This window comes from Tachyglossus aculeatus, chromosome 6, assembly GCF_015852505.1.
Source record: "Tachyglossus aculeatus isolate mTacAcu1 chromosome 6, mTacAcu1.pri, whole genome shotgun sequence".
Lineage (NCBI taxonomy): Eukaryota > Metazoa > Chordata > Mammalia > Monotremata > Tachyglossidae > Tachyglossus > Tachyglossus aculeatus.
Window position 1 is genome coordinate 46,460,401 of NC_052071.1, and position 26,566 is coordinate 46,486,966.

The 26,566-nt window shown below is 43.9% G+C and overlaps 1 protein-coding gene across 1 annotated transcript; it reads right to left on the reverse strand.

Moving 5' to 3' along the window:
- Positions 1-6,902: 6,902 nt before the first annotated feature.
- On the reverse strand, positions 6,903-26,110 carry LOC119929603 (hepatocyte cell adhesion molecule-like). The gene is given in 8 exon segments (XM_038747780.1): positions 6,903-6,998; positions 7,880-7,953; positions 8,018-8,152; positions 8,505-8,514; positions 8,516-8,559; positions 9,968-10,243; positions 19,408-19,737; positions 26,059-26,110. Coding segments are annotated over 8 exon segments (1,017 nt in total).
- Positions 26,111-26,566: the final 456 nt, after the last annotated feature.

Genomic DNA, 26,566 nt, shown 5'->3' on the forward strand with positions numbered 1-26,566 from the left:
CTGAGTGTCAAAATGAAAGTGGGCAGCACACACTGAACTCCAGAACAATTGAGCCCAACTTAGTAACAGCACTATTTATTGAGCAGCTAGAGTGTGTAAATTTATTTATGTTGATGTCTGTCTCCCCCTCCAGACTGTTGGTTCATTATGGGCAGAAACATATCTCCGAACTCTGTTACATTGTACTCTCCCAAATAGTACAGTGCTCTGCACCCAAAAATCACTCAATAAATACCATTGATGGATTGCTTGATTGTAGAGCACTGTACTGAATACTTGGGTGAACATTTAAAAGAAGAAAAAACAATCAGCCAGTAGTATTTATTGAGCACTTACTCTATGCAGAGCACTGTACTGCTTGAGAGAAAGTATAAGATGTGAGCCCTGCCCTCAAAGAGCCTATACATTTGCCCTCTTCCTGACACACCCCATTTTTCCACTGGTCACTCCTTCCAAATTGCCCTTCTTAGAGATACAGCATGGAATAGTGGTTAGAGCACAGGTCTGGGAATGAGAAGGTCATGGGTTCTAATCCTGACTCTACCATTCGTCTGTTGTGTGGCCTTGGGCAAGTCATTCTAGAGTGGGAGACAGACATTAGAATACATTAAAGAGGGGAAATGGCAAAGTTGAAACCTGGGACCTTGAGCTCAGCATTTGTCTGACTGATACGTTTGTAAACTAACTACTAAGTACAGGACTACTAATTACAGAAGAGAAGCAGAGAACTAAGTACTAAGCAGAGAAGCAGCGTGGCTCAGTGGGAAGAGCACGGGCTTTGGAGTCAGAGGTCATGGGTTCAAATCCCGACTGCCAATTGTCAGCTGTGTGACTTTGGGCAAGTCACTTAGCTTCTCTGTGCCTCAGTTCCCTCATCTGTAAAATGGGGATTAAGACTGTGAGCCCCCAGTGGGACAACCTGATCATCTTGTAACCTTCCCAGCGCTTAGAACAGTGCTTTGCACATAGTAAGCGCTTAATAAATGTCATTATTATTTTTATTATTAATTGGTATGGGGTGCCATCTTGTGGACATGAAGGGCAGAGGAAAGATGCGTTAAGCCTTCTGGTTCACATTCGTTGTATGTAGACCATGAATCTGTGTTGCTAGCTCTTAAACATGAATTATTTGTAGTATTTACTTCAGCTGTTGTGCAGAAAAGTATGTTTTTCTCGTAGCCGGTACTGTGGATCCCACATTGGTCTTTTCAGCTAGGAGAATTTCACACTTAAAGATGGTGTCTTCAAATACGAAGGCCAACTGCAAATATATGTGAGTGTCCCCACAGCTCTCCTTTGAAGCCCGCTCTAGGATGGGCTGGGGCTTTGGGCCAGGCCTGGTCAACAGACTGTAAGCTGGCTGTGGGCAGGGAATATATCTGTTATATTGTACTCTCCCAAGAGCTTAGTACAGTGCTCTGCACACAGTAAGCGCTCAGTAAATACAATTGTCTGACTGACCTGTATATGAGTCGGTGGGATGATGCTCAGATTCTGGTGAGCTGAGTTGGGGCTGATAGTGGCCATGGGAGGAATACTGAGGGCAGGCAGGGGAGAGGGATGGTGTAGAGAATAGAGCATGGGCCTGGAAGTTGGAAGGTCCTGGGTTCTAGTCCCAGCTCTACCACTTGTCTGCTATGTGATTTTGGGCGAATCACTCACTTCTCTGTACCTCAGTTACCTCATCTGTAAAATGGGGATTGAGACTGTGAACCCCAAGTGGGACAGGGGCTGTGTCCAACTTGATTTGCAAGTATCCACCCCATCACTTAGTACAGAGCCTGATACATAGTAAGTGCTTAACAAATACCATCATTATTATTATTGTTATTATTATTATTATTATTATTATTATTATTATCCATGGCTAGGTGTCCAAGACAGATGTCAAACCTGTGGCTGTTCAGTCACTAGTGCCAGTGTTAGTTTCTAAACCTGCCACAAGAGAAGCAGTGTGGCCTACTGGATAAAATACCGGCCTGGGAATCAGAAAGAACTGGGTTGTAATTCTGCCTCCACCACCTATCAGCCTAGTGAACCTGGGCAAGTCACTTAACTTCTCTATGCCTGTTACCTCATCTTTAAAATGGAGATTAAAACTGTGAGGCCCATGTGGGACAGGTATTGTACCCAACCTTATTTACTTGTATCCACCCCATGCTTAGAACAATGCCTGTCACATAATAAGTGTTTAACAAATACCATAATTATTATTATTTGGGCTGGCTGGGGCTAGTTAGCTAGAGGACTTGGGACACCTTCCCCCAGTGCTAGGGTGACCAGTGACAGCGGTTCAAAAAACCAGACCTTTTATTTATTTTTAATGATATTTGTTAAGTGCTTACTATCTGCTAGGCACTGTAGTAATTGCTGGGGTAGATAGGAGATAATCAGGTTGGACACAGGCTACGTCCCACATGAGTCTCACAGTCTTAATCCCCATTGTACAGATGAGGTAACTGAGGCACAGAGAAGTGAAGTGACTTGCCCAAAGTTGCACAGCAGACAAGTGGTGGAAGTGGGATTTGAACCTCTGATTCCCAAGCCCATGCTCTAGACACCAGATAATGCTGCTTCCCCCTGTCACACTGGCAGGTGGAGTAGTGTGATGTCAAATGGAAACCATTTTGGCAGAAGTCTCTGTCATTATGGCCAAATTAATCCACATCTAGAGTGTTTATCCAGGGCCCCTTGACAATCCTCCCTTGTCTCCACCCCCAACACGTCCTCTCTCCCTCTCTCCCTCTCTGCCTCTCTCCCCCTCTCTCCCCCTTTCCCCCTCTCCCCCTCTCTCTGTCTCTCCATCTCTCCCTCTCTCCCTCTCTCCCAGAACCATTGTGTTTCCTTCCCAGGTCCCTCTGAGTTTAGACTTCACATCTAACCCATGGAACGTGGTGGTGGGAGTTTAAGGCTGAAGCAAGCTGGTCAGTGAAAATTAAAATACCAAACAAAAATGGTGCTGGACAGAGAACAGTCCAGTTGAATATTAGATAATCAATAGTGTCCATTATGACTGGCCATGCAACCTCTTGCCCACTCTCCTCAACTTCCTCTGGCTTTATACAGTCCTCTAGACTGTACTTTCCTGGTGGGCAGGAATGTGTCTACCAACTCTGTGGTACTGCACTGATCCTCCTCGACCTCTCAGCTGCCTTTGACACTGTGGACCACCCCCTTCTCCTCAACACGTTATCTGACCTTGGCTTCACAGACTCCGTCCTCTCCTGGTTCTCCTCTTATCTCTCCGGTCGTTCTTTCTCAGTCTCTTTTGCAGGCTCCTCCTCCCCCTCCCATCCTCTTACTGTGGGGGTTCCCCAAGGTTCAGTGCTTGGTCCCCTTCTGTTCTCAATATACACTCACTCCCTTGGTGACCTCATTCGCTCCCACGGCTTCAACTATCATCTCTATGCTGATGACACCCAGATCTACATCTCTGCCCCTGCTCTCTCCCCCTCCCTCCAGGCTCGCATCTCCTCCTGCCTTCAGGACATCTCCATCTGGATGTCCGCCCGCCACCTAAAGCTCAACATGTCGAAGACTGAACTCCTTGTCTTCCCTCCCAAACCTTGTCCTCTCCCTGACTTTCCCATCTCTGTTGACGGCACTACCATCCTTCCCGTCTCACAAGCCCGCAACCTTGGTGTCATCCTCGACTCCGCTCTCTCATTCACCCCTCACATCCAAGCCGTCACCAAAACCTGCCGGTCTCAGCTCCGCAACATTGCCAAGATCCGCCCTTTCCTCTCCATCCAAACCGCTACCCTGCTAATTCAAGCTCTCATCCTATCCCGTCTGGACTACTGCACTAGCCTTCTCTCTGATCTCCCATCCTCATGTCTCTCTCCACTTCAATCCATACTTCATGCTGCTGCCCGGATTATCTTTGTCCAGAAACGCTCTGGACATATTACTCCCCTCCTCAAAAACCTCCAATGGCTACCGATCAATCTGCGCATCAAGCAGAAGCTCCTCACCCTGGGCTTCAAGGCTGTCCATCACCTCGCCCCCTCCTACCTCACCTCCCTTCTCTCCTTCTACTGCCCAGCCTGCACCCTCCGCTCCTCCACCACTAATCTCCTCACTGTACCTCGCTCTCGCCTGTCCCGCCATCGACCCCCGGCCCACGTCATCCCCCGGGCCTGGAATGCCCTCCCTCTGCCCATCCGCCAAGCTAGCTCTCTTCCTCCCTTCAAGGCCCTGCTGAGAGCTCACCTCCTTCAGGAGGCCTTCCCAGACTGAGCCCCTTCTTTCCTCTCCCCCTCGTCCCCCTCTCCATCCCCCCGTCTTACCTCCTTCCCTTCCCCACAGCACCTGTATATATGTATATATGGTTGTACATATTTATTACTCTATTTATTCATTTATTTATTTTACTTGTACATTTCTATCCTACTTATTTTATTTTGTTGGTATGTTTGGTTCTGTTCTCTGTCTCCCCCTTTTAGACTGTGAGCCCACTGTTGGGTAGGGACTGTCTCTATGTGATGCCAATTTGTACTTCCCAAGCGCTTAGTACAGTGCTCTGCACATAGTAAGCGCTCAATAAATACGATTGATTGATTGATTGATTGATTCCAAGTGCTTAATGCAGCATCCGGCACAAACTAAGCACTCAATAAATACTATTGATTGATTAAGTCCAGAGGGTTGAAGCGTCTGACTTCCTCCCTTCCCAGAGTGTCCACCCACCCATATTTCTGTGTGTGCACCCCTTCCCCACAGCTCCTCCCTCATTATCTATTCATTTTTTTGTATATTAATGTCTGTCTCTCCCTCTAGATTGTAAGCTCATTGTGGACAGGGAATGTCTGCTATATTATATTTTTTTCTCCCAAGCATTTAGTACAGTGCTCTGCACAAAATAAGCTCTTAATAAATATGATTGACTGACTGACTAGGTCATTTGAGGCTTAGAGCAGTGGACAGGGCAGAAGACTGGCATTTGGTGAGCTCTTGTGGGCTTCCGATGCTTAAGTTGGTTCACTCCCTGAGTGCAGCTTAATTTTCCCAGTGGGTAGCCCACTCCCCAGCCTGAACGAGGGAAATAAGCCAGAGACACTGACTGGGTGGGTCAGCACAGGATAGATGTATTTTTCAAAATGAAGCTTCTGATGAAACCACCATTTGTGACCTAAATCTGCCCAGGGAAGATCTCATCATCATTGGTATTTACTGAGTGCTTGTTGTATGCAGAGTACTGTACTAAAGGCTTGGGAGAGTACAATACAATAGAGTTGGTAGACACATTCCCAGCCCACAGTGGGCATACGTCTAGAGGGATCATCACTTTCTGGGGAGAGAAGGGACAGTTTTGAAGCCATGGACTTCTAGTCTGCCCCACCATTCTCTGGAACTGGCCTTGACTCCCCAGAAGAGGAGTCTCATGGCAATTTCCAGAGCCCAGGCTCAAGGGCAATGGGGAGAAAGGATCAATCAGTCATATTTACTGAGTGCTTACTGTGTGCAGAGTACTGTATTAAGCACTTGAGAGAGAATAATATAACGGAGTTGGTCAGTGCAGGGTCTCCAGCAGAATCATATTAAAAATCCTCAATTGGAGAGACTTTTAAGCTGGACAGAAGGTGGGCTGGAAAACAAGTAGAAAAAAGATCCCAAAATATTGGGGTAAAATGACCTTTTGGCATAAGCTTATTCAGTCAATTGTAATTATTTAGTGCTTACTCTGTACAGAGCACTGTACTAAGTGCTTGGAAGAGTACAATATAATAACCAAGACATTCCCTGCCCACAAGGAGCTGACAGCCTAGAAGGAGAGAAAGACAGTAATATAAATACATAAATTACAGGTATATACATAAGTGCTGTGGAGCTGGGAGAGGGAATGAATAAGGGGATGCAGAATTCAGGGTGATGTGGAAGGGTGTGGGAGAAGAGGTAAGGAGGGCTTAGTCAGGGAAGGCCTCTTGGTGGAGATGTGCCTTCACTGAGGCATGCCATTGCCCGAGAAATGCTCTCACCCCTCAACAGCCCATATTCTGTAGCTCATTGTGGCTATGGAACTTATCCAGGATATGGCATGTATAGCCTTGGAGGGTAGGGAACATATCTGGTGTATCTTGTGTGTAGTCCTGGTGGGTAGAGAGCATATCTGTTATATGTCGTGTGTAGTCTTGGCTATTCAAGGATTTCTGGGGACACATTCATCAGCCCCTAGATTGTGGAGATGAGAAACAGCCTGCCTCTCAAAGAGGAGAGTAAATGGCTCTTGGTGATTCTCCCTGGCCCAGCATCAGGGAGTGTTTCCTGGCACCTGGTTCAGTCAGTTGGCCCGTTTGGTCTCCAGTGAGCAGGCAGGCAGTCTGGCGGGAGCCAACTATGAGTACCATGTAGGTGTGGGAAGCTGGATGGCAAACATCTTCTCTGGGGGCCAAGCCCATGCCCAACTGACTTCTTAAGCGGACAGTTGGATCCAGCAATCTCACCCAATAGCTTGGCTCACTCAAGAAAGCAATAGTAAACCAGAACCAAGGAACTTTTCTGTTGGGTGTGGACACTACAGTCTCACTATTGATCTAGACTGTGAGCCCACTGTTGGGTAGGGACTGTCTCTATATGTTGCCAGCTTGTACTTCCCAAGTGCTTAGTACAGTGCTCTGCACTCAGTAAGCGCTCAATAAATACAATTGATTGATTCTCATCCCATCCACCCCCTCTGTGTTTTCACTTCAGATATCTGTACCTCACCCCTGCCATCTTGTCCCAACCTGAGGGAGACAAAAATAAATGAGATGTAAAAAAAGAAAAACAGGCATTTTTAAATAATGGTATTGTGTTTGTCAGTGACTTGGCACTTTTACCTGGCTCTTCTGAAAGGTCTTTTATGTTCCCATGAGGAATTGTGTATTTATTGATTAGATAAATCAAAAAAACCTTAATAAATATTAGCTCATGACAATGATGATGCCATTCCTGCCTTCCAGGAGTTTCCATTCTCTTGCATCCTGTAACTGGCACCTCTCTTCGTCTTCCTGGGTAACCTCAGGTAATTGGAATGTAAGAAAGAAGAACACGCACTTTGCAAGGAGCAAGACCCCTTTTCTAAATCTGGCAGGCCTTCTTCTTCCACTCATTTGCAGTCTGGGAAAAATTATGAATGCTGAGGTCTTGAAAGGGTTGGCTGAGTTGAACGCATGTTTTCATAAGTAGACTCTGCTTAGGAAGGAGATGTGAAACATCAAGGATTAGATTATTAACAATGTCAAGCAGACCCTGATCTCAGAGGGTCCCAAAGCTTTCCCAATCCTCATAATCCCCCCTGCTCCCTGATATTGGAAGTTAGGGAGGTCATTGGCTGGACAAAATGTTTAGCACTGGAAGATGAGTTGGTGCTAAACCTGGGGAAAATGTATTCAAGATGCTGTTTTGGGGGTGGGTGGAAGGAAGGGGGGAATTTTAAAGGTCTGGTGCAGGTTTGTTTAGGGTTCAGGATAAAACTGCACCTTCAGTGCCCAAACACTTGACTGGGGCTGCTTCTTGAGCCTTTGTCTCTGTTCCCAGGATCTATGTTCTGAATGCAACTCTCTGGGAGCTAGGCAAAGTGATAGGTCTTGAGGAGCAAATCTCAGGACACATTGTACCACAGCCTAGGTTGTTCAACCACGGCATTAAAAAAAAAAAAAAACTCTCCCAACTCTGTTCCTTTAGCTCACCCTGTTTCACCAGCCTGGAATCCCTTTTCTCACAAATGTGCCAGGCCACTGTTCTTCCCATTTTCAAGACCCTTCTATAAATCCCTTCCTCTTATTGGCACAAATTAATCAATCGATCATATTTATTGAGTGTTCACTGTGTGCAGAGCACTGTACTAAGCACTTAGGAGAGTACAATATAACAATAAACAGATACATTCCCTTCCCACAGTGATGTAATAGTTTCCTAGAAACAGACTCCCTGGGTAGCCTCCCCTCTCACTGCTTGCCTGGGTATCACGTGCTTAGTACAGTGCTCTGCACACAGTAAGCGTTCAATAAATACGATTGAATGAATGAATCTGTACCTGTCTGGGTTGCCAAAAGCCTGGTCTTGATTTTTTTTGCCATCTTGATGAGATAGACTATGAGCAGAATGTAGCCAAGGTAGCCAGGGTATCCAAAGTAGTTGACATAGCTGGAAGTTGGGCAAGAAGAAGCACCTGATTGGGGGAGGGAGGAGAACATAAAAAATAACAGGAGCTGGTTAGTAGAGAAAATAACTTCACCTCTATCCTGTGGGGAGGAGCCAGGTGGGTATGGGCCTTTTTGGACTCTGCCAATTGGTGGATTAGCTAATGCTCACCCCACTTCCCGAGGAAGTCTGGGAGTGCTCTGACAAATAATAATAATAATAATGGCATTTGTTAAGCACTTACTATGTGCACAGCACTGTTCTAAGTGCTGAGATGGTTCTAAGACATATGGTTGAGGTGGAAGCTATGTCGACTAGTGGATAGAGCACAGGCGTGGGAGTCAGAAGACCTGGATTCTAATCCTGACTCTGCCACTTACCTGCTGTGTGAACTTGGGCAAGTGATATAACATCCCTGTAACTCAGTTACTTCATCTGTAATATGAGGCTTGAGACTATGAGCCCCATGGAGGACAGGGACTGTGTCCAGTCTGATTATCTTGTATTTACCCCAGCACTTAGAACAGTGCTGGGCATATAGTAAGTGCTTAGCAAATACATCAATTCTTATTATTAATAATAAGGATAATAAAATAATTACATGGGGCTAGGTAGAGTTGTCAGAAACTGGCCTGTGGGTCCAAAGTGCAGTTCTCAAACTATCAGAAAGGACCATCATAAACAGCTGCTCGGTGCCTTATGTGAATTCCTGAGTGGGACTATACATTCTTATCAGTCCCATAATGAAGGGAGAAGTTAGCATAGGGATATGCTTGCTCCACACCTGGAATTTACAACTCTCCCCATCCACTCACCCTTTATTCAGCATAAGGAAGATCTCTATCCCTTAGAGAAGCTGGGGAGGAAATTCAGGGGCTGGGAGAGGGAAGGAATGTAGGAAGGGTTCTGGGTCCTGGAGAAAATAGCGTGGCTCAGTGGAAAGAGCACGGGCTTTGGAGTCAGGGGTCATGGGTTCGAATCCCGGCTCTGCCAAGTGTAAGCTGTGTGACTTTGGGCAAGTCACTTCAATTCTCTGGGCCTCAGTTACCTCATCTGTAAAATGGGGATTAAGACTGTGAGCCCCCCGTGGGACAACCTGATCACCTTGTAACCTCCCCAATACTTAGAACAGTGCTTTGCACATAGTAAGCGCTTAATAAATGCCATTATTATTATTATTATTATTATTATTTGGGGGAATTCCAGACTCCCATTCTACTCCACCCTCAGATCTCCCTTCTCTCCAGACAACTTGAATAAGCCATGTCTCTGTCTGTCTTTCTCACTCAATCTCTCTCTCTCTCTCAATCTCTCTCTCCATCTCTCTCTCCATCTCAACCTCTCTTTCTCCATCTCTACCCCTCTTTTTCCATCTCTACCTTTCTACCTCCATCTCTACCTCTCTCTCTCTCTCCTGTTGCTGGGTAGGGACAATCTCTATACGTTGCTGATTTGTACTTCCCAAGTGCTCAGTACAGTGCTCTGCACACAGTAAGCGCTCAATAAATATGATTGAATGAATAAATAAATCTCTACCTCTTTATATCTCTGTCTCTCTCAACCTCTATATCTCTCTCAATCTCTCTCACTTTCTCTCTTTCCATCTTTCAATCTATCTCTCGCTTTCTATCTCTCCATCTCTCTCTCCACTTTTCTCTCTGTCTCTGTCTCTCTCCATCTTTCTCTTCATCCCTCTCTCCATCTTTCCATCTCTCTCTCTCTCTCTCTCTCCCCAGAACCATCTCTCTCTCTCATCCCCTCTCGCCTCTCCCCCCTTCCCCCTCCCTCCTCTCCCAGGGACACACTGTTATTAGAGATCTCCTAATGCCCCTACAGCTCTTACCATTCAGCTTTAAGGTGAATTCTTCAAACTCCACACTGATGGCGTTCTCTGCCAGGCACCGATATTTCCCCTCATCGCACAGCTGGACATCTAGAAGGGTCAGGGTGGAGTTGTCCTGGGACAGGATGGAACGATTCCCAGGAAGCAATGTCTGGTGGACCCTCTGCCAAGAGTAGATCACGGGGCTTCCTGCTGCTGCCAAGCACCTCAGGGTGATGTTGGCCCCAGCCCTCGGAGACACCTCACTGGCTATGATGAGCACAGAGGAAATTGGGACTGAAACCAGAAAAGGTGCTATCAGACTAGGCTGGAAGTGGTTTGGGGGACTGGTCCATAGACTTTTCTTAGGCCTCTCCCCCTACTGAGTCACAGAGAAACTTGAACTCCTAATCCCAACCAAAATGACTCAACCATGGAGTGGGAATGAGGAGGGGGAAAAGTAGACAGTGTGGTTTGACTTCTCTGTGAGGTCCTTAGTGGAAAGGTGATTGAAAAATAGCTGGAGGTATGGAGGTACTCCCAATTAATTTTATTCATTCATTCAATCATATTTCTTGAGCGCTGACTGTGTGCTGAACACTGTACTAAGCCCTTGGGAAGTAGAAGTCGGCAACATATAGAAACAGTCCCTACCCAACAACGGGCTCACAGTCTAGAAGGGGGAGACAGACAACAAAATAAAACATGTAGACAGGTGTCAAAACCGTCAGAATAAATAGAATTATAGTTATATGCACATCATTAGTAAAAACAGAGTAGTAAATATGTACAAGTAAAATAGAGTAATAAATCTGTACAAATATATACAAGTGCTGTGGGGAGGGGAAAGAGGTAGGGCGGGGGATGGGGAGGAGGAGAGGAAGGAGGGGGCTCAGTCTGGGAAGGCCTCCTGGAGGAGGTGAGCTCTCAGTAGGGCTTTGAAGGGAGGAAGAGAGCCAGCTTGGTGGACATGGGGAGCAAGGGAATTCCAGGCCAGGGGAAGGATGTGGGCCGGGGGTCGACAGCGGGACAGGCGAGAACGAGGTACAGTGAGGAGGTTAGCAGCAGAGGAGTGGAGGGTGCGGGCTGGGCTTTAGAAGTAGAGAAGGGAGGTGAGATAGGAGGAGGCGAGGTGATGGAGAGCCTTGAAGCTGAGAGTGAGGAGATTTTGTTTGATTCGTAGGATGACAGGCAGCCACTTTTATTGTGCATTTATCCTCAAAACTCACTAGTGTGAGGCCAGAGGGAAAAGTCTCCTCTCTCGCTGACTACACACCACCTCTTAATAATAATAATAATAGTTACAGCATTTGTTAAGGTTTACTATGTGCCAGCCACTGTTCTAAGTGCTGGAGTGTTTTCAAGCAAATCAGATCGGACACAGTCCCTGTCTCATGTGGACCTCTCACTCTTAATCCCCATTTTACATCTGAAGTAACTGAGGTACAGAGAAGTGAAGTGACTTGCCCTAAGTCACACAGCAGAAAAATGGCAGAGCCAGAATTAGAACCCATAACCTTCTGACTCCCAGGCCTGTACTCTATCCTCGGGGCCACACTGCTTCTCTAACCATGGGAAAACTTATAGTATTAGCAGTATTTTTTACTTTGGGGCAAACACTATACCAAGAACTGGGGAAGCCACAAAGATATAATTCAACCACAGTCCCTCGTCAACAGAGGACTCAAAAGTAAAAGGGGGAGGGGAGGGAATGGGCAGCAGATGGATTGAGAGAGGAGAAATAGGATAAATACAATAAAAACAATTAACAACGACATAGCTCCCTAGAAAGCTTGAAGCCCAGTTAGGCAAGACTACCAAAACTGCCTTTGCTCGCTTCACCCTTAGATTACAACAGTGCTTGGCACATCGTAAGCGCTTACCCAATACCATCATTGTTATTAGGACACCTTACCCCATTACCCTTCCCAATTTGAAGGAGTCCAGGCTTAGTGACTTATTCCTCAGAGTCAGTCAACATGCAGGGCGCCCATAGTAGAGCTCTATCCTATACTGGTAATGTTGAGACAGAGTAAAAACAAGAAACAGACCTTGATGTTAAAGGAACTCCTAAACATATAGACATTAAACAACTACAAGAAAAGGATTTTGGGCATTGTTTCCAAGGGGGCAGAGATACTGGGTTGAGGTAGAGACCAGTTCTGGAGCTGTGGCTTTTGCTTGCTATTTAGAAGTGGCTACTTGTCCTTTGGCTCCTGAATTCCATTGCCTTTCAAACCAGGAATTCCATTGCCCTTAGCCATCTCCAAGGCTAGTACTCTTGGGTCCCATATCCCTGACTTGGAAGTCACATACGGGCCCCTGGGAACAGGGAAGAGGACACACATATGACACCCAAAAGGTGCAGATTCCTGCCTGCATCAAATGAAAGTTCCACCCTAGGCATTAAGGCACTTAATTAGCTCCCAATCTATCAGTAATACTTGTTGGGCACTTGCTTTTTGCAGAGCATTGTACTGAGCTCTTGAGAGAGCACAATGCAGTAGAGTTGGTAGATATGTTCCCTGCCCAAAAGGGGCTTACAGCTTAGAGGGAGAGCATTATCTCCCACTAACTTATCCACACTCTTCTCCCACTACACCCCAGCTCACACTCTTCATTTCTCTCAAGTTAATCCACTCACTTTGCCTCATTTTCAGCTCTCCAACTCCCACCATTTACTCCCTCCCTCCTCCTTCCATTTCAATGCCTTTCTGAAAACCCACTTCCTCCAAGAGGCACTCCTCAATTTTTTTTTCCCCTGTTCATACCCATCCAACTACACTCTCAATGCCTCCACACTTTTGCATACAAAACCACCCAAAACACCTTGGTATATATTGTTGACTTGACTAATTAAGCACTTATTCATTCACAAATCAGTTTTCCATCCTCCTCTTCCTCCTCTTTGTAAATTATTTTTTGTCCATCTCCCCTCTACAGTATGCAGAGCAATGTTCTAGTCAATATGACAGAGTTGGTACTCACTTGCCTAAAAGAAGCTTACAGGTTAATAAACTCCCTGAAGGCAAGGATCACGTTTTCTTATTTTGGCACTCTCTCCAGTACTTAGTATGTTGCTCTGCACAAAGGGGTTGAATAAATACTATTCATTGATTAGAGGACTCATTCAAAACCCTGGAAATATAGAAAATTGAAAATCCCGGGAATCTACTACTCTCTGCTACATTTGCCAGGCATTTAGTAGAGTGGCTGGGTTAGTTAAGGTATTTATTAAGTGCTTGTTAGGTGCCAAGAATTATGGTGTAAAAATAATGCAATCAGACACAGTCCCTGTCCCACACAGGGTTCACAGTTTATGGAGTCGGGAGAACAGGGATCTTAACCCCATTTTACACATGAGGAAACTAAGGCCCAAGCAAGTAAGTGACTAACCCAAGGTCACATAGGCCACACTGGTGGAGCTAGGATTAGAACCCATTTTAGTGTCTGTCTTCCCTTGCATACTATAAACTACTTGTGGGCAGGGACCACACCTACCAATTTTTTGTTAATGATGTGCATTTAGCTTTAATTCTATTTGTTCAGATGACTTGACACCTGTCCACATATTTTGTTTTGTTGTCTGTCTCCCCTGTTTGTGAGCCTGTTGTTGGGTAGGGACCGTCTCTATATGTTGCCAACTTGTACTTCCTAAGTGCTTAGTACAGTGCTCTGGACACAGTAAGCACTCAATAAATATGATTGAATGAATGAATGAATGCTGTATAGAACTTTCCCGAGCATTTAGTACAGTGCTTTGCACCCAGTAAAAGTTCAATAAATACCACTGATTGATTAATAGAAACCAAAGTAGCTTTTCTACCAATCCTGTGCTCTTTCCAGTAAGCCATGCTGGGGTCTGTTAGGGTTAATTTCAGTCCTTTAACATGAGGAAACCATATTTTGGTTCATTCATTCAATCATATTAAGTGTTTATTGTGTGCAGAGCACTGCACTAAGCACTTGAGGAAGTACAATACAAAAATAAACAGTGACATTCCCGGCCCACAACGAGCTCAGAACAAGTCTGTGGGCCAGGAAGATCAGCCTTCCATTGAGAGCAGTAGACCTTTAGGGAAACAGATATTTTTGTAGGATGAAATGGCTGCGGACAGGAATGAGGGCCTGAAGGTAGTAGATATAAGGCAAACAACAGGAGATCCTTCTTCCATACTGTTGGTTACAATGAAGGACCACACATAAAGGGTAGCTCAGTTTACTGAAAAACCCACTGGGGTGTGCAGGGCACTGCAGGAACTGCAGTGAGGCTTGGAATGACAACATTTCTATCAGTAGTGCCCCTTTCACGTCAGTCGCTGTGCAACTATCACCAGTAATCTATCCCATCCATTGATCTGGAACTAGGGTGCGACCACAAGTGGTTGCAGAGAAGTGAGAAAGGTGGAGTTAGCCAATGGCAGGCATTCCTACCCACGCATCCACCTGGCCTCTCTCCTTCCTCCCCAACCCCAGTCCACAGGAGTCTTTCTTCCAGACATTAAGTGAAAGACCAATGGTAATAACAATAACAATTGTGGTATTTAAGCACTTACTCTGTACCAAGTGCTGTACTAAGTGCTGGGGTGTATACAAGGTAATCAGGTTGGACATAGTCCCTGTCCCACATGGTGCTCACAGTCTCAATCCCCATTTTACAGATGAGGTAACTGAGGCACAGGGAAGTGAAGTGACTTGCCTAAGAGAAGCAACGTAGTTTAGTGGAAAGAGCACGGGCTTAGGAGTCAGAGGTTATGTGTTCTAACCCCGGCTCTGTCACTTGTCAGCTGTGTGACTTTGGGCAAGTCACTTAACTTCTCTGTGCCTCAGTTCCCTCATCTGTAAAATGGGGATTAAGACTGTGAGCCTCACTTGGGACAACCTGATTACCTTGTATCTACCCCAGAGCTTAGAACAGTGCTTGGCACATAGTAAGCACTTAAATACCATCATTATTATTATTAAAGCCATACAGCAGGCAAGTGGTAAAGCCAGGATTAGAACTCATGACCTTCTGACTCTCAGGCCCATACTCTATCCTGAAGGTAGACATACTGCAAAGAGGCTCAGTCCTGCAGCCCTTACATAGAGAAAGATCCAATGAATAGTGACCAGTGATCAGTGGGAGCAGTACTGTTATTATACAGTGAGTCTGTTCTGTATGCTTCTTTGGTAGTTGGTTCCAGTGTAGATTCACTTGTGTGAAGAAGACTTAGAAACTCACATTTAAGTCTTAGCATATGAGCAGTTCATATTTTTTCCCACCATTTTCAACTGATTTCAAAGCATCATTAATTTCAGAACATGGTTTCTGAGGGATCTGAAGATCGGGGCTCAGAACTGTTCAAAGATCAGGTTGTGCTCTGCAGAGTGCTAGGTTCTCATTCTCTTTCTTGCTTTCTTTTTCTCATCTTCTCTCTCCTACCCTTCTTCACTCCACTCTCCTCCATCTCTTCCTCTCTTTCCCCTATCTCTATCTTCCTCTCTCTCCTATTCTATCATTCTCTCTTCCTCATTTTTTCTTCCTCCCTCTCCCTCTCTTTCTCTCTTTCTCTCAATCTATCTTTCTCTCCTTCTTACTCTCTCTGTTTTAAGCTATTTATAAAATGCTTACTATGTGCCAAAAACTGTACTAAACACTGGGGTAGATATAAGGTAATTAGATTGGACACAGTCCATGTCCCATCTGGGGCTCACAATTTCAAACTTCATTTATATAATATTATTTATTCATATCAATATCTGTCTCCCCCTCTGTACTCTAAGCTCATTATGGGCAAGGAGCATGCCTGCTAATTCTGTTGTAGTGTACTCTCCCAAATAATGCAATGTTCTACACATAGTAAACATTCAATAAATACAATCGATTGATTTGCACATGAGGTAACTGAGGCACAGAGAAGTGAATTGATTTGCCCAAGGTCACACAGCAGATGCATAGAGGAGCCAAGATTAGAACTCAGGTTTTTCTGGCTCACAGGCCTGTGCTCTATTCACTATGCTACACTGCTTTTATCTTCCTCTCTCCCGCTCTCTCTCCCCTCCTTTCCCCCAGCTCTCCTTATGCTCCCACCCCATGCTGACCTGAAAAAACTCAAATTCCAACGGGTTTTTCTCACTCATGCAATTAGGTAGCAGGGTTGACACTGGACTATCGTAAAGACACAGAGAAAATGCCCAGTGCCCAGGTCATTCCCCATTCAACTACATTGACTGGTGAAGGTGACTGAGCTCACTGGAAAAAATGAGTCCAGAGCAGGGACCCTGTGTGCTTTTTGACTAATGAAGAAATGAGGTATGGTTCATCCTTTTGAGGCCTGGAGTTTGCAAAGGCTGAATAAGTCATTTTTTAAAAGTGATTTTAGATGGCCTGATTACTATAAATAAAATCTTGACTAAAAAATACTCTGAAACATGTCCAAGTGATGAAACGGTGCCATGGGGAATTTCTCCAACTCTCAGTTAGTTATTCTGGGAAAGTGAGATGCCCCACCCAATAGCTGAGCCGACAGTGTACACAAAGTGTGGGAGGAAAAAATGCTAGTGGAACTCTCTTTTCTAAGAAAACAGCAGCCTACACTTATAAAATAAGTACCTTCTGTCAGGATTGAGTGTTAAGAAAGCTGGTACGTTTGATTTGGAGTTTCATTACTCAAGACAAAAGTACCAAAGGGCTATAAGTCTATAAGCAAGGCCACTGCAGGTTCAAAGCAGTGACCATCTAGCCCAGTGTTGAGAAGCAGCCTGGTCTAGTGGATAGAGCACAGGCCTGGGAGTTACAAGGACCTGGGCTCTAATCCCTGCTTTACCACTTGTCTGCTGTGTAACCATGGACAAGTCACTTAACTTCTCTGTGCCTCAGTTACCTCAATTGTAAAATGTGGATTAAGACTGCGAGCGCCATGTGGGACTTGGACTGTGTCCAACTTGATTAGCTTATATCTACCCCAGTGCTTAACACAGTACCTAGCACATAGTAAGTGCTTAACAAATACCTAAAAAAGTTCTGTGATGGTGGAGTCGGATGCTTAGTGTAATGGTAACAGTCCTGGTCATTCATGTTCACAGGTAGGAACTAACAACCCTGACTTGTCTCCTTAAGGATCCATTGTGAACTGCTTCTTGCCTAAGAACATAAATCTTTTTTTCTAGAATCCCTTAGGCAATTGTATTCGTTTTCCTCCCTGGGTCAGGAAGCACATATTCAGAGGAGAGAAGACCTTACCCTACCTCTCGACTAACTCTCCCCATCTTGTTGATCATTAGTGATGATGTTGGGAACCAAATAGATCACATTTCCATTCAGAGGATTTTGCATTAAAAGTCAAAGTGTCTGAACAAGGAGAGAATATGAAAACAGACACTGTGAAGCCTAGAAATTGCTCAACTGTACAAATTGTACTTCCAAATTACTTACAGGCAACAGACATAGCAAGGAATGTGTCCACTAACTCTGTTCTATTATACTCTCCCAAGTACTTAGAAGAGTGCTCTGTGCACAATAACTGCTTAATACCTATCACTGATTTAATTGATTGTTGCTGGCTATGTCCCAAGCCTCCAAGTAAGTTCCAGAAACGAATGAGCTAATTCTCTGCTCTCAGCTTGGAAGGAGAGTCTTCTCTCTGTTTCCCTTCATTTTCCCTACCTCCTCTGGTGTTTTCCACTCTGATCAATTTGATTCTTTCTGAAGAGGTCAGTTGCTCAGCAATTGTACTCATCTAGCCAAAAGCCCAAGAGAGAGGAATGGTTTTGAACTCTTATGAATGCTAGAGAAAGGCAAAATGAGCCTAGAAGAGAGGAAAGACTCAAAGAGAAAAGCTCTGTCCCCTCCAGACTGAGCAGTTGATGAACAGTGGCTAATGCAGAACTTTCTTTAAATGAAAAAAGTATATATGTACATTAAAAGCAGACTTTAATACAAAGAACTACAAGAACACAAATATTCCAGGGCCATAAATATGACAGAGACAGCATATTTTGACTAGCATCTTTGCAGTTAAAAACCTCCCATTTTAGGAAGGTATATTATAAATTATTCAATTATATTAAAGTCTATCTCCCCCTCTAGACTGTAAGCTCATTATGGGCAGGTAACAATTCTGCTAATTCTGTTGTACTCTCCTATGTTCTTAGTACAGTGCTTTGTACATAGTAAGCACTCAATAAATGTCACTAACTGGCTAATTTAACAAATGCTGCTTAATCAGTGCCAGTAATAACAATAATAATGATGGTATTTAAGTGCTTTACTATGTGCTAAGCACTGTTCTAAACACTGGGGTAGATACAAAGTTATCAGGTAGGATGCAGTCCCTGCCATACCTGGGGCTAACAGTCTTCATCCCCATTTTACAGGTGAGGTAACTGAGGCAAAGAGAAGTGAAGTGATTTGCCCAAGCTCACATAGCAGACAAGTGGTAGGGCTGGAATTAGAACCCAGATCCTTCTGACTCCCAGGACTATACTGTATCAGATTGCTTATTCATATTCCCGGCTCTGCCAATTGTCAGCTGTGTGACTTTGGGGGAGTCACTTAGCTTCTCTGTGCCTCAGTTCCCTCATCTGTAAAATGGGGATCAAGACTGTGAGCCCCACGTGGGACAATCTGATCACCTTGTATCCCCCAAGCCCTTAGAATAATGCTTTGCACAAAGTAAGTGCTTCATAAATACCATCATTATTATTATTATATCATGGGGCTGCTGCTTCAGCCCCACTACCGGCACCTACAGTGGTCTTTCTTCCCTCCACTTCACCCTCCTCCCTTAGTCCCCAAATTCCCAACACTTATTTTGATTGCTCACAATTGAGGGGGAAAAAAAGTGTAAGTATGGGATTTTATAGCCTCCTCTCTTTGGCTGTGCAATTGTAATCATCATCAGTGATATTTATTGATTGCTTACTGAGTGCAGAGCACTGTACTAAGCGCTTACGAGAGAACAATGCTACAGAAATGGTAGACATATTCCTTGCCAGGGCATTAACTACTGCAGAGAGGGTAGGGGTTGCATTCATTAAGGTAAACGTTGCCTTTCCCTGCCTGGTAATTTATATTATGTCTGTCTTCCCCTCTAAACTGTAAACTCACTGTAGCAGGGAAAGTGTCTGTTTATTGTTATAATGTTCTCTCCCAAGAGCCTGAAGCTTACTGTGGGCAGGGAATGCATCCATTTATTGTTATTTTGTTCTCTCCCAAGAGCTTAGTACAGTGCTGTTCACACAGAAAGCGCTCAGTAGATATGATTGAATGAATGAATGAAAGGTACTTTCAACCTCCCACCTGGATGCTAAGTTCTCAGCTCTGGTTGAATATTTGAATTTGTCATTAAAGCTCATTTCCAGCCCTGAAGATTACCCTCCCTCCCCACCTCAGACTGTCCTTCCCCTGTGGAGTAAGATTTGCTTTAATGTTGCTAGGCAGAGATCAGGGGTGGGTTGAAGTGCCAAGGGACACTTACTGCTCACTGTGAGCCGAGTCCTGTAGTTGTTCACTTGAAACTTCTCTTGGAGCTGAATGGCCAAGGTATAGAATCCTTCATCTGTGCACTGCAAATTGTGAAACTGGAGGGAGAAGTTGGTGGGAGAGAAGGAAATACGCTGCTGGTAAGCTGCATTAGTGTAGGAGTTCTTGGATGAGGGAGAGAAGGACAGGATCAAGACCTCTTGGGACAGCTTGATTCTCCATTCTACACTGAAGACAGATGATAGAGCAATATCCTGTCCAGGCAGAAGCACTGAAGTATTCAGGGCTCCATGAATTTCCATAAGCAACTGGTCCATCATGACTTCTTCACGAGAGAAACCAATTGAAAACAAATTTGCATTATTGGCAGGAGAGGGGAGAGTAGAGAAAGCCATAACACCCCACCCCCAACTCCACAGCACTTATATACATATCTCTAAATAATGTTATAAATTATGTATTTATATTAATGTCTGTCTCCCCCTCTAAGCTGTAAGCAAGTTATGGGCAGGGAACATTTCTGCTAATTCCACTGTGCTTACCCAAGCACTTAGTACAGTGCTCTGAACATAGTAAGTGCTCAAAAAATACCACTGATTGATTAATAAGTGGCAGCCTATAGGCACAGTCCTGCTTGGGCACCTTAATAAATAAAGTTGGGATTTTAGACTGTAAACGCACTGCGGGTAGGGAACTTGTCAACCAATTCTGTTGTACTGTGCTCTCCCTAGCACTTTGATATAATACTCTGAACACAGTAAGTGCTCAATAAATACCATTGATGATAATGATGATGATGACCCACTAGGGTTTTGGGTAACTGGTGACCCTCATTCCTGGCATCAGCTTGGGTTAAACTGTAGCCGACAGAATCGACAGAAGAGTGACGCAGTGAAGAGTGAAGAAGAGCGAAGCAGGAGATGAAGAGGCTGATACAGTAGCTGGGGAGGGCTAAAAGTGCTTGGACTGGTGTGGCAGTGGTGTGGATGGAGAGGAAGGGTGGATTCTAGAGTTGTTATTGTTGGGCGACTGGCTGAGTAAGTGGGTTGAGTGAGAGAGATGAGTTGAAGATAATGCCATGGTTGAGGGCTTGTGAGACAAGGTTGTCAGCAGTTGATATGTTTCTTGTACTCTTATCCGTGCCTTATAGATGGTACTATAAACAGGCTAGATGATTAATAATAGTATGACGATATTAATAGTGTGTGACTCACACTCTCTAAAGGGTAGGAAAGGTGGTCCTGTGGAAAGAGTCCGGGACTGGAACTCAGAAGACCTGAGTTCCAGTCCTGGCTCTGCCACTTGCCTGCTGTATGACTTCAAGCAAGTTACTTAATGTATCTGGGCCTCAGTTACCGCATTTATAAAATGAGGATTAAATACCTACTCTCCCTCCCCCATAGACTCTGTGACAGGAACTGTGTCTGATATGATTGCTATATTTACCCCAGTGTTTGACACATAGTAAGCAATTCAAATACTATTATTATTACTAGTTATTATTGTCAGAGTGGAAAGGTGGCGGAAGAAGCTGAAAGACTGGAACCAGAAACATGAATCCAGTCCCCCAACCAGTGTAACTCCCTTAGGGCAACCATTCTCCATGAGACAAGCTTTCTGAAGAGGCTGAGGTATTAGATCAATCAGTCAGTGTTATTTATTGGAGTTTCCTATGTGCAGAATGCGATACTAAGCTCTTGGGGGAGCACAATACAACAGAGTTGGTAGACTCATCCCCTGCCTGCAATGAGCTTACAGTCTAGATTTAAAGTGATTTTATTCCCCCCAACTTCATTTTGCTCATTTCTTCAGTGCAGAACAAAATGGGAGGAGACTGTTTCAAGTGAAGTATTCCCGAAGTACACCAAACTGATTACTTTGTATCTATCCCAGTGCTTGAAACAATGCCTGGCACGTAGTAAGCGCTTAACAAATGTCATCAAAAAAGTGCTTAGTACAGAGCTCTGCACACAATAAGTGCTCAGTAATCAACATTGGTGGATTTATTGGTGGATTTGGGGCTCTAATAGGAAGCTTCTAAGTCTTGTCAGAGACCTGAGATGAGCGACCCAGCTCAGATATTTGTGGGACCTGTCACCCCCAGGGAATGAACACTTATTCTAAAGATAGTGACCCTCCCTCATTAAAAATGAAGTAGAATTAAGGGGTCACTTTCAGGAATTAAGTAAACCAGTGTAAGCTGAACTCCCCTATAATTTTTTTATGGTATTTAAGCGAAGTACACCTAATTTTCTGCAAAGCAATGTAGCATCAACCAAAAGAGCCATTTTTTTCCCCTCCCAATGCTAATGAGCATCCAAAGACAATGTTGAGGGCAGGGAATGTGTTTAACTTGTTATACTGTACTCTCTATGCCATGCACTGTTCATATAGGGATCACAGTCTTTATTCCCATTTTACAGATGTGGTAACTGAAGTACAGAGAAGTGAAGTGACTTAACCAAAGTCATACAGCAGACAAGCGGTAGCGCCAGGATTAGAACCCAGGTCCTTCTGACTCCCAGCCCCTTGGTCTAACCATGAGGTCATGATCCTTCTCCAGATAAATGCTTTATCTGCAATTCCAACTTGGCTTGGAGCTTTCATTGACACAGCCAAAAATTGACCATCAAAAAGCTGGTTCTCTTTCTCAGAAAAAGTTCCCACTTACCACTTCCTTTGATGGTCATATTTCATAAAAACAGCAAAGCAGGAGAGGATGAACACTGAATGAATTTGAGTTTGCTGGAACCTAGGCTATAACCAAATCACTCAATCATGATATTTGAGCACTATTTAGTGAGTGCTTACTTTGTGCAGAGCACTGTATTAAGCACTTGGGAGAGTACAATATAGCAATTTAACAAACACATTCCCTGCCCTCAACATTGTCTTTGGAAGCTCATTACCATTGGGAGGAGAAAAAAATGGCCCTTTTGGTTGATGTCACCTACTTTTGCAGGGGATTAGCTTTTAAACTGCAGAGGAGAATGTGGACTTGGGGTGGTTTTTAGCTGCCTTCCCTCCGTGTGATTTCCCTTGAATTTTATATGCAATTTATTTCAGGTATGCTTTTTTGCAGCGGGAGCTGTGGGTTAAACATTTGCAATTAGGATAGGGAGGTGATTATCTGTGTTTCAGGTAGATTTTTTAAAAAATTCAGTTTTATGTGGTCTTTTATTGTTCCGATTCTTATTGGACAGAATCTGTAAGGTAAGGTCCCAGAATCTATTGTCTTTGCAAACATCCATTATGGATAGCACTGCAAACAATAATAATAACAATAGTTGTGGGTATTTGTTAAGCGCTTACTATGCGCCAGGCACTGTATTCATTTATTTATTCAATTTTATTTATTGAGTATTTAATGTGTGCAAAGCACTGTATTAAGCACTTTGGAGAGTACAATACAACAGCAGACATAGTTCCTACCTGCAACAAGCTCACAGTCTACAGGGAGCGGTACTAAGCCCTGGGGTAGATAAAAGCAAATCGGTTTGGACACAGTCCCTGTCCCACATGAGGCTCACAGTTTTAATCTCCATTTTACAGAAAGGGGTACTGAGGCCCCGAGAGGTGAAGTGATTTCCCCAAGGTCACACAGCAGACAAGTGGCAGAGCCGGGATTAGAACCCAGTCCTCAGACTCCTAGGCCCCTGCTCTATCTTCCAGGCCATGCTGCTTCCCAAATTAACAAGTGGTCTGGTCAGAGCTGACTTTTGGCACCCGCTGAAATGTTAAGGGAATTCAGCTTAATTTAGGGTAATGGATCCCAGCATCAATCCCAAATTAAGCCATATTTATTCAATTGTATTTATTGAGGACTTGCTGTCTACAGAGCACTGTACTAAGCACTTGGGAAAGTACAATCCAATAATAAGCAGGCACATTCCCTGCCCACAGTTAGCTTGCAGTATATCTGAATCCCAGTTTGGAGGGAGGGCTCTATAATAAAGTATGAAAAATTGACCCTCCCCCAAGGGACAAACCAAAACTGACCGAGAGTGTCAGTTACCCAAGGAAGCACAAGCCTCCTTACAATGGAGAGAAGGGAAAGTCCCTAGAAAAAAAACATATTGATAGCACATTTTAAAATGTCCAAACTCCCGACATCACATTTCTTAATACGTTACCTTACATAGACAACAGTGAGATTTGAATGACGCAACACAATCAACTAGTTTACCATGGCTAAAGTAGAGTGGATTCTTTAATGAATTTACGGGCATTTTGGCCGTGAAAATTCTGAGAAACAATTAAAACTTTTTTTCTTAAATTGGGAGATTTGGGAGATGGGGGGGTTAATTAAAAAAGTATCTGGGAGCTAAATCAGGTATGATCCTAAAAATTCATTCAAACATAATTCATTAAGTAGAAAAACATGATTAACGGGAACAACTGCAAGAACAGAAAAGTTGTGACCCAACAAATAGATTTAACAATTTAAATCTAATTTAATTTAAATGAGAGCTCATTTTAACACCTCATTTTCTGACTGTTGGCATGTTGTCAACCACACTCTCTTAGTGTCAACTGACTACCTTCTGTAAGAGCCAAAATAATCAATTGAAGAGAGAGTAAACAGAATTTCCATTTTTCATTTAACTATTATCTGAAGTTCATGCACCATTTACTGTATATGGAATCAGAAGGTGGTTCCATTTTCCCTTATGTCACTAACTCTTGATCTGACCAGCTTCTCATTTTGAAGAACATTTTGGATGTGTTCCAAAACTAAGTTTCAGTATTACACATTTTCTGATAACAAAGACAAATCTAGAGGGTCCTAGGATTTGTTCAAATGCACATATCTATATGCAAAATGTTCCTATCTTAATCTGTGTGCTGTTTGGAGAGTCACCCCGAGGGTACAATAACTGTGGTATTTATTAATTGCTTATTCTGTGTCAAGCACTTTAAGATACATCCAGATCAGGTATAATCCCTGTTCCGCATCTAGCTCACAGCCTATTTGGGGAGGGAGAACAGGAATTGAATTCTTATTTTACAGATGAGGAAACTGAAGCCCAGGGAAATTGAGTGACTTGTCTAAAGTCACACACCATGGGCAAGTCACAAGAAGCTGCATGGCTTAGTGGATAGTACACAGGACTGGGAGTCAGAAGGGCCTGGCTCTATCACTTGCCTGCTGTGTGACCTTGGGCAAGTCACCTAACTTCTCTGTGCCTCAGTTTCCTCATCCGTAAAATGGGAATTAAGATTGTGAGCCCCATGTGGGACATGGACTGTGTCCAACCTGATTAGCTTGTATCTTCCCCAGTACTTAGTAAAGTGCCTGGCATATCATAAGTGCTTAACAAATACCATAAAAGAGGGGGCAGAACTGGGATTAGAATTTAGGAATCCAGACTCCTAGGTCTTTTGCTCTCTTCACTAGGTCATGCAGCTTTTCAGCAAATATCCCGTGAATCCTGGACAAAACGTTGACTGAGGCAGTTCAAGAGGGAGCAACCCACATAATAATAATAATAACAATAATAATGGTATTTGTTAAGCCCTTAATATGTGCTTTGCACTGTTCAAAACATTAGGGTGGATACAAGCAGATAGGGTTGGACACAGTCCCTGACCCACATGGGACTCATTTTCTCAATCTCCATTTTACAGATGAGGTAATTGAGGCCTAGAGAAGTAAAGTGACTTGCTCAAGGTCACAAAGCAGACAAGTGACAGAACCAGAATTAGAACCCATGACATGAAGTTCTCACAGAAAACATGAAACTCTAGACTGTAAGCTCTTTGTGGGCAGGGAATATGTCTACCAACTCTGTTGTTTTGCACTCTCCCAAGAGTTTAGTACAGTGCTCTGCACCCAGTAAGTGCTCAGTAAATATCATCAATTTTCCTCTATTACCAATCTTGAAAACTTGCACAGGAGGAGGGAGGCAGGAGGAGAAGGAATATTTGTACATTTATGAGCACATTTATAACTATGAAGAATTGGAAAACAAACTTAATGAGCTCAGTTAATGGTGTCAACAGTTTTACCCTGGAACTCCCTCCCTTTTCGCCCGCTGTTGGGTAGGGACTGCCTCTATGTGTTGCTGACTTGTACTTCGCAGGCGCTTAGTACAGTGCTCTGCACACAGTAAGCGCTCAATAAATACGATTGATTGATCAGGCAGACTACTGCTCTCCTCATTTTCAAAGTACTACTAAGATCACACCTTAATACAATCAACCACACAAGGAGACTGAGTCTCCTTGAGCCTCCTTGAAGAAAAGTAAGCCTTTCTTCTGTAAGAGATATCCGTTTCCTGAGAACTTTTTCTTCAGAAAGCAGTGCACCACTGCCCCTCTTCTCAGTAAAATCACAAGCTCTTGAAGTTGAGCAAGCAACTATCAGCAGAGGGTGGAAATAGTTGGCGTCTAAATTGCGTCTCAGATGGGCACTACTCATTCATTAATCGTATCTATGCAGTGCTTACTGTGTGGAGCACTGTAACAAGCACTTGGGAGAGTACTATAAAATAGACACATTCCCTACCCAAAGAAAGCTTACAGTCTAGAGGATAAGTTTACAGTCGATTAGCTCTTAATCGCTGTGAATATCAGAAGAGGAACTTTATCACTTAATTCCACTTTCATCCCAGCTGCCTCCAAAGGTCATCAATCCTCCACTTACCAGCTAAGAAGCAGACAGCAGACAATAAAACCAAAAGTCGCTCTCTTCCCATGGCCTTCTAGGATGTGTCCTAGTGAAGATTTCACAGATGGGACAAATGCTTGGATGTTTGGCCAATGAGGAGAGATGCTGAAATAACTGCTCCGGTATCCTTTAGAGCTACTGATAAAAGGATTTCAGGAGGAATAATGCTGTCTTGAGAGTGAAGCAATTACTTTAAAAGAGATGTGAAAACCGTGATCTTCCTTTACCAGCTCAAAGAAAACAGGAAATTGAGAGAGGGGCTTTGCCCAACTTTATCTAACCTGTGGCTTACCGCCTTATCTCTGCCTTTAGCAAAGGCATAGTGAGTGGTTAACTAGCAATGTCTTGTTTTTATATTTATCATCCACTAGATAAAGTGTCACAATGGAGAGAAACCCAGGTATCCCGTTCACTGAAGAGATGTCCTCTGTTCTCTAACAAGCAAGATCAAGCTTTGTCATAAAATTATCCACAGATATTGGGT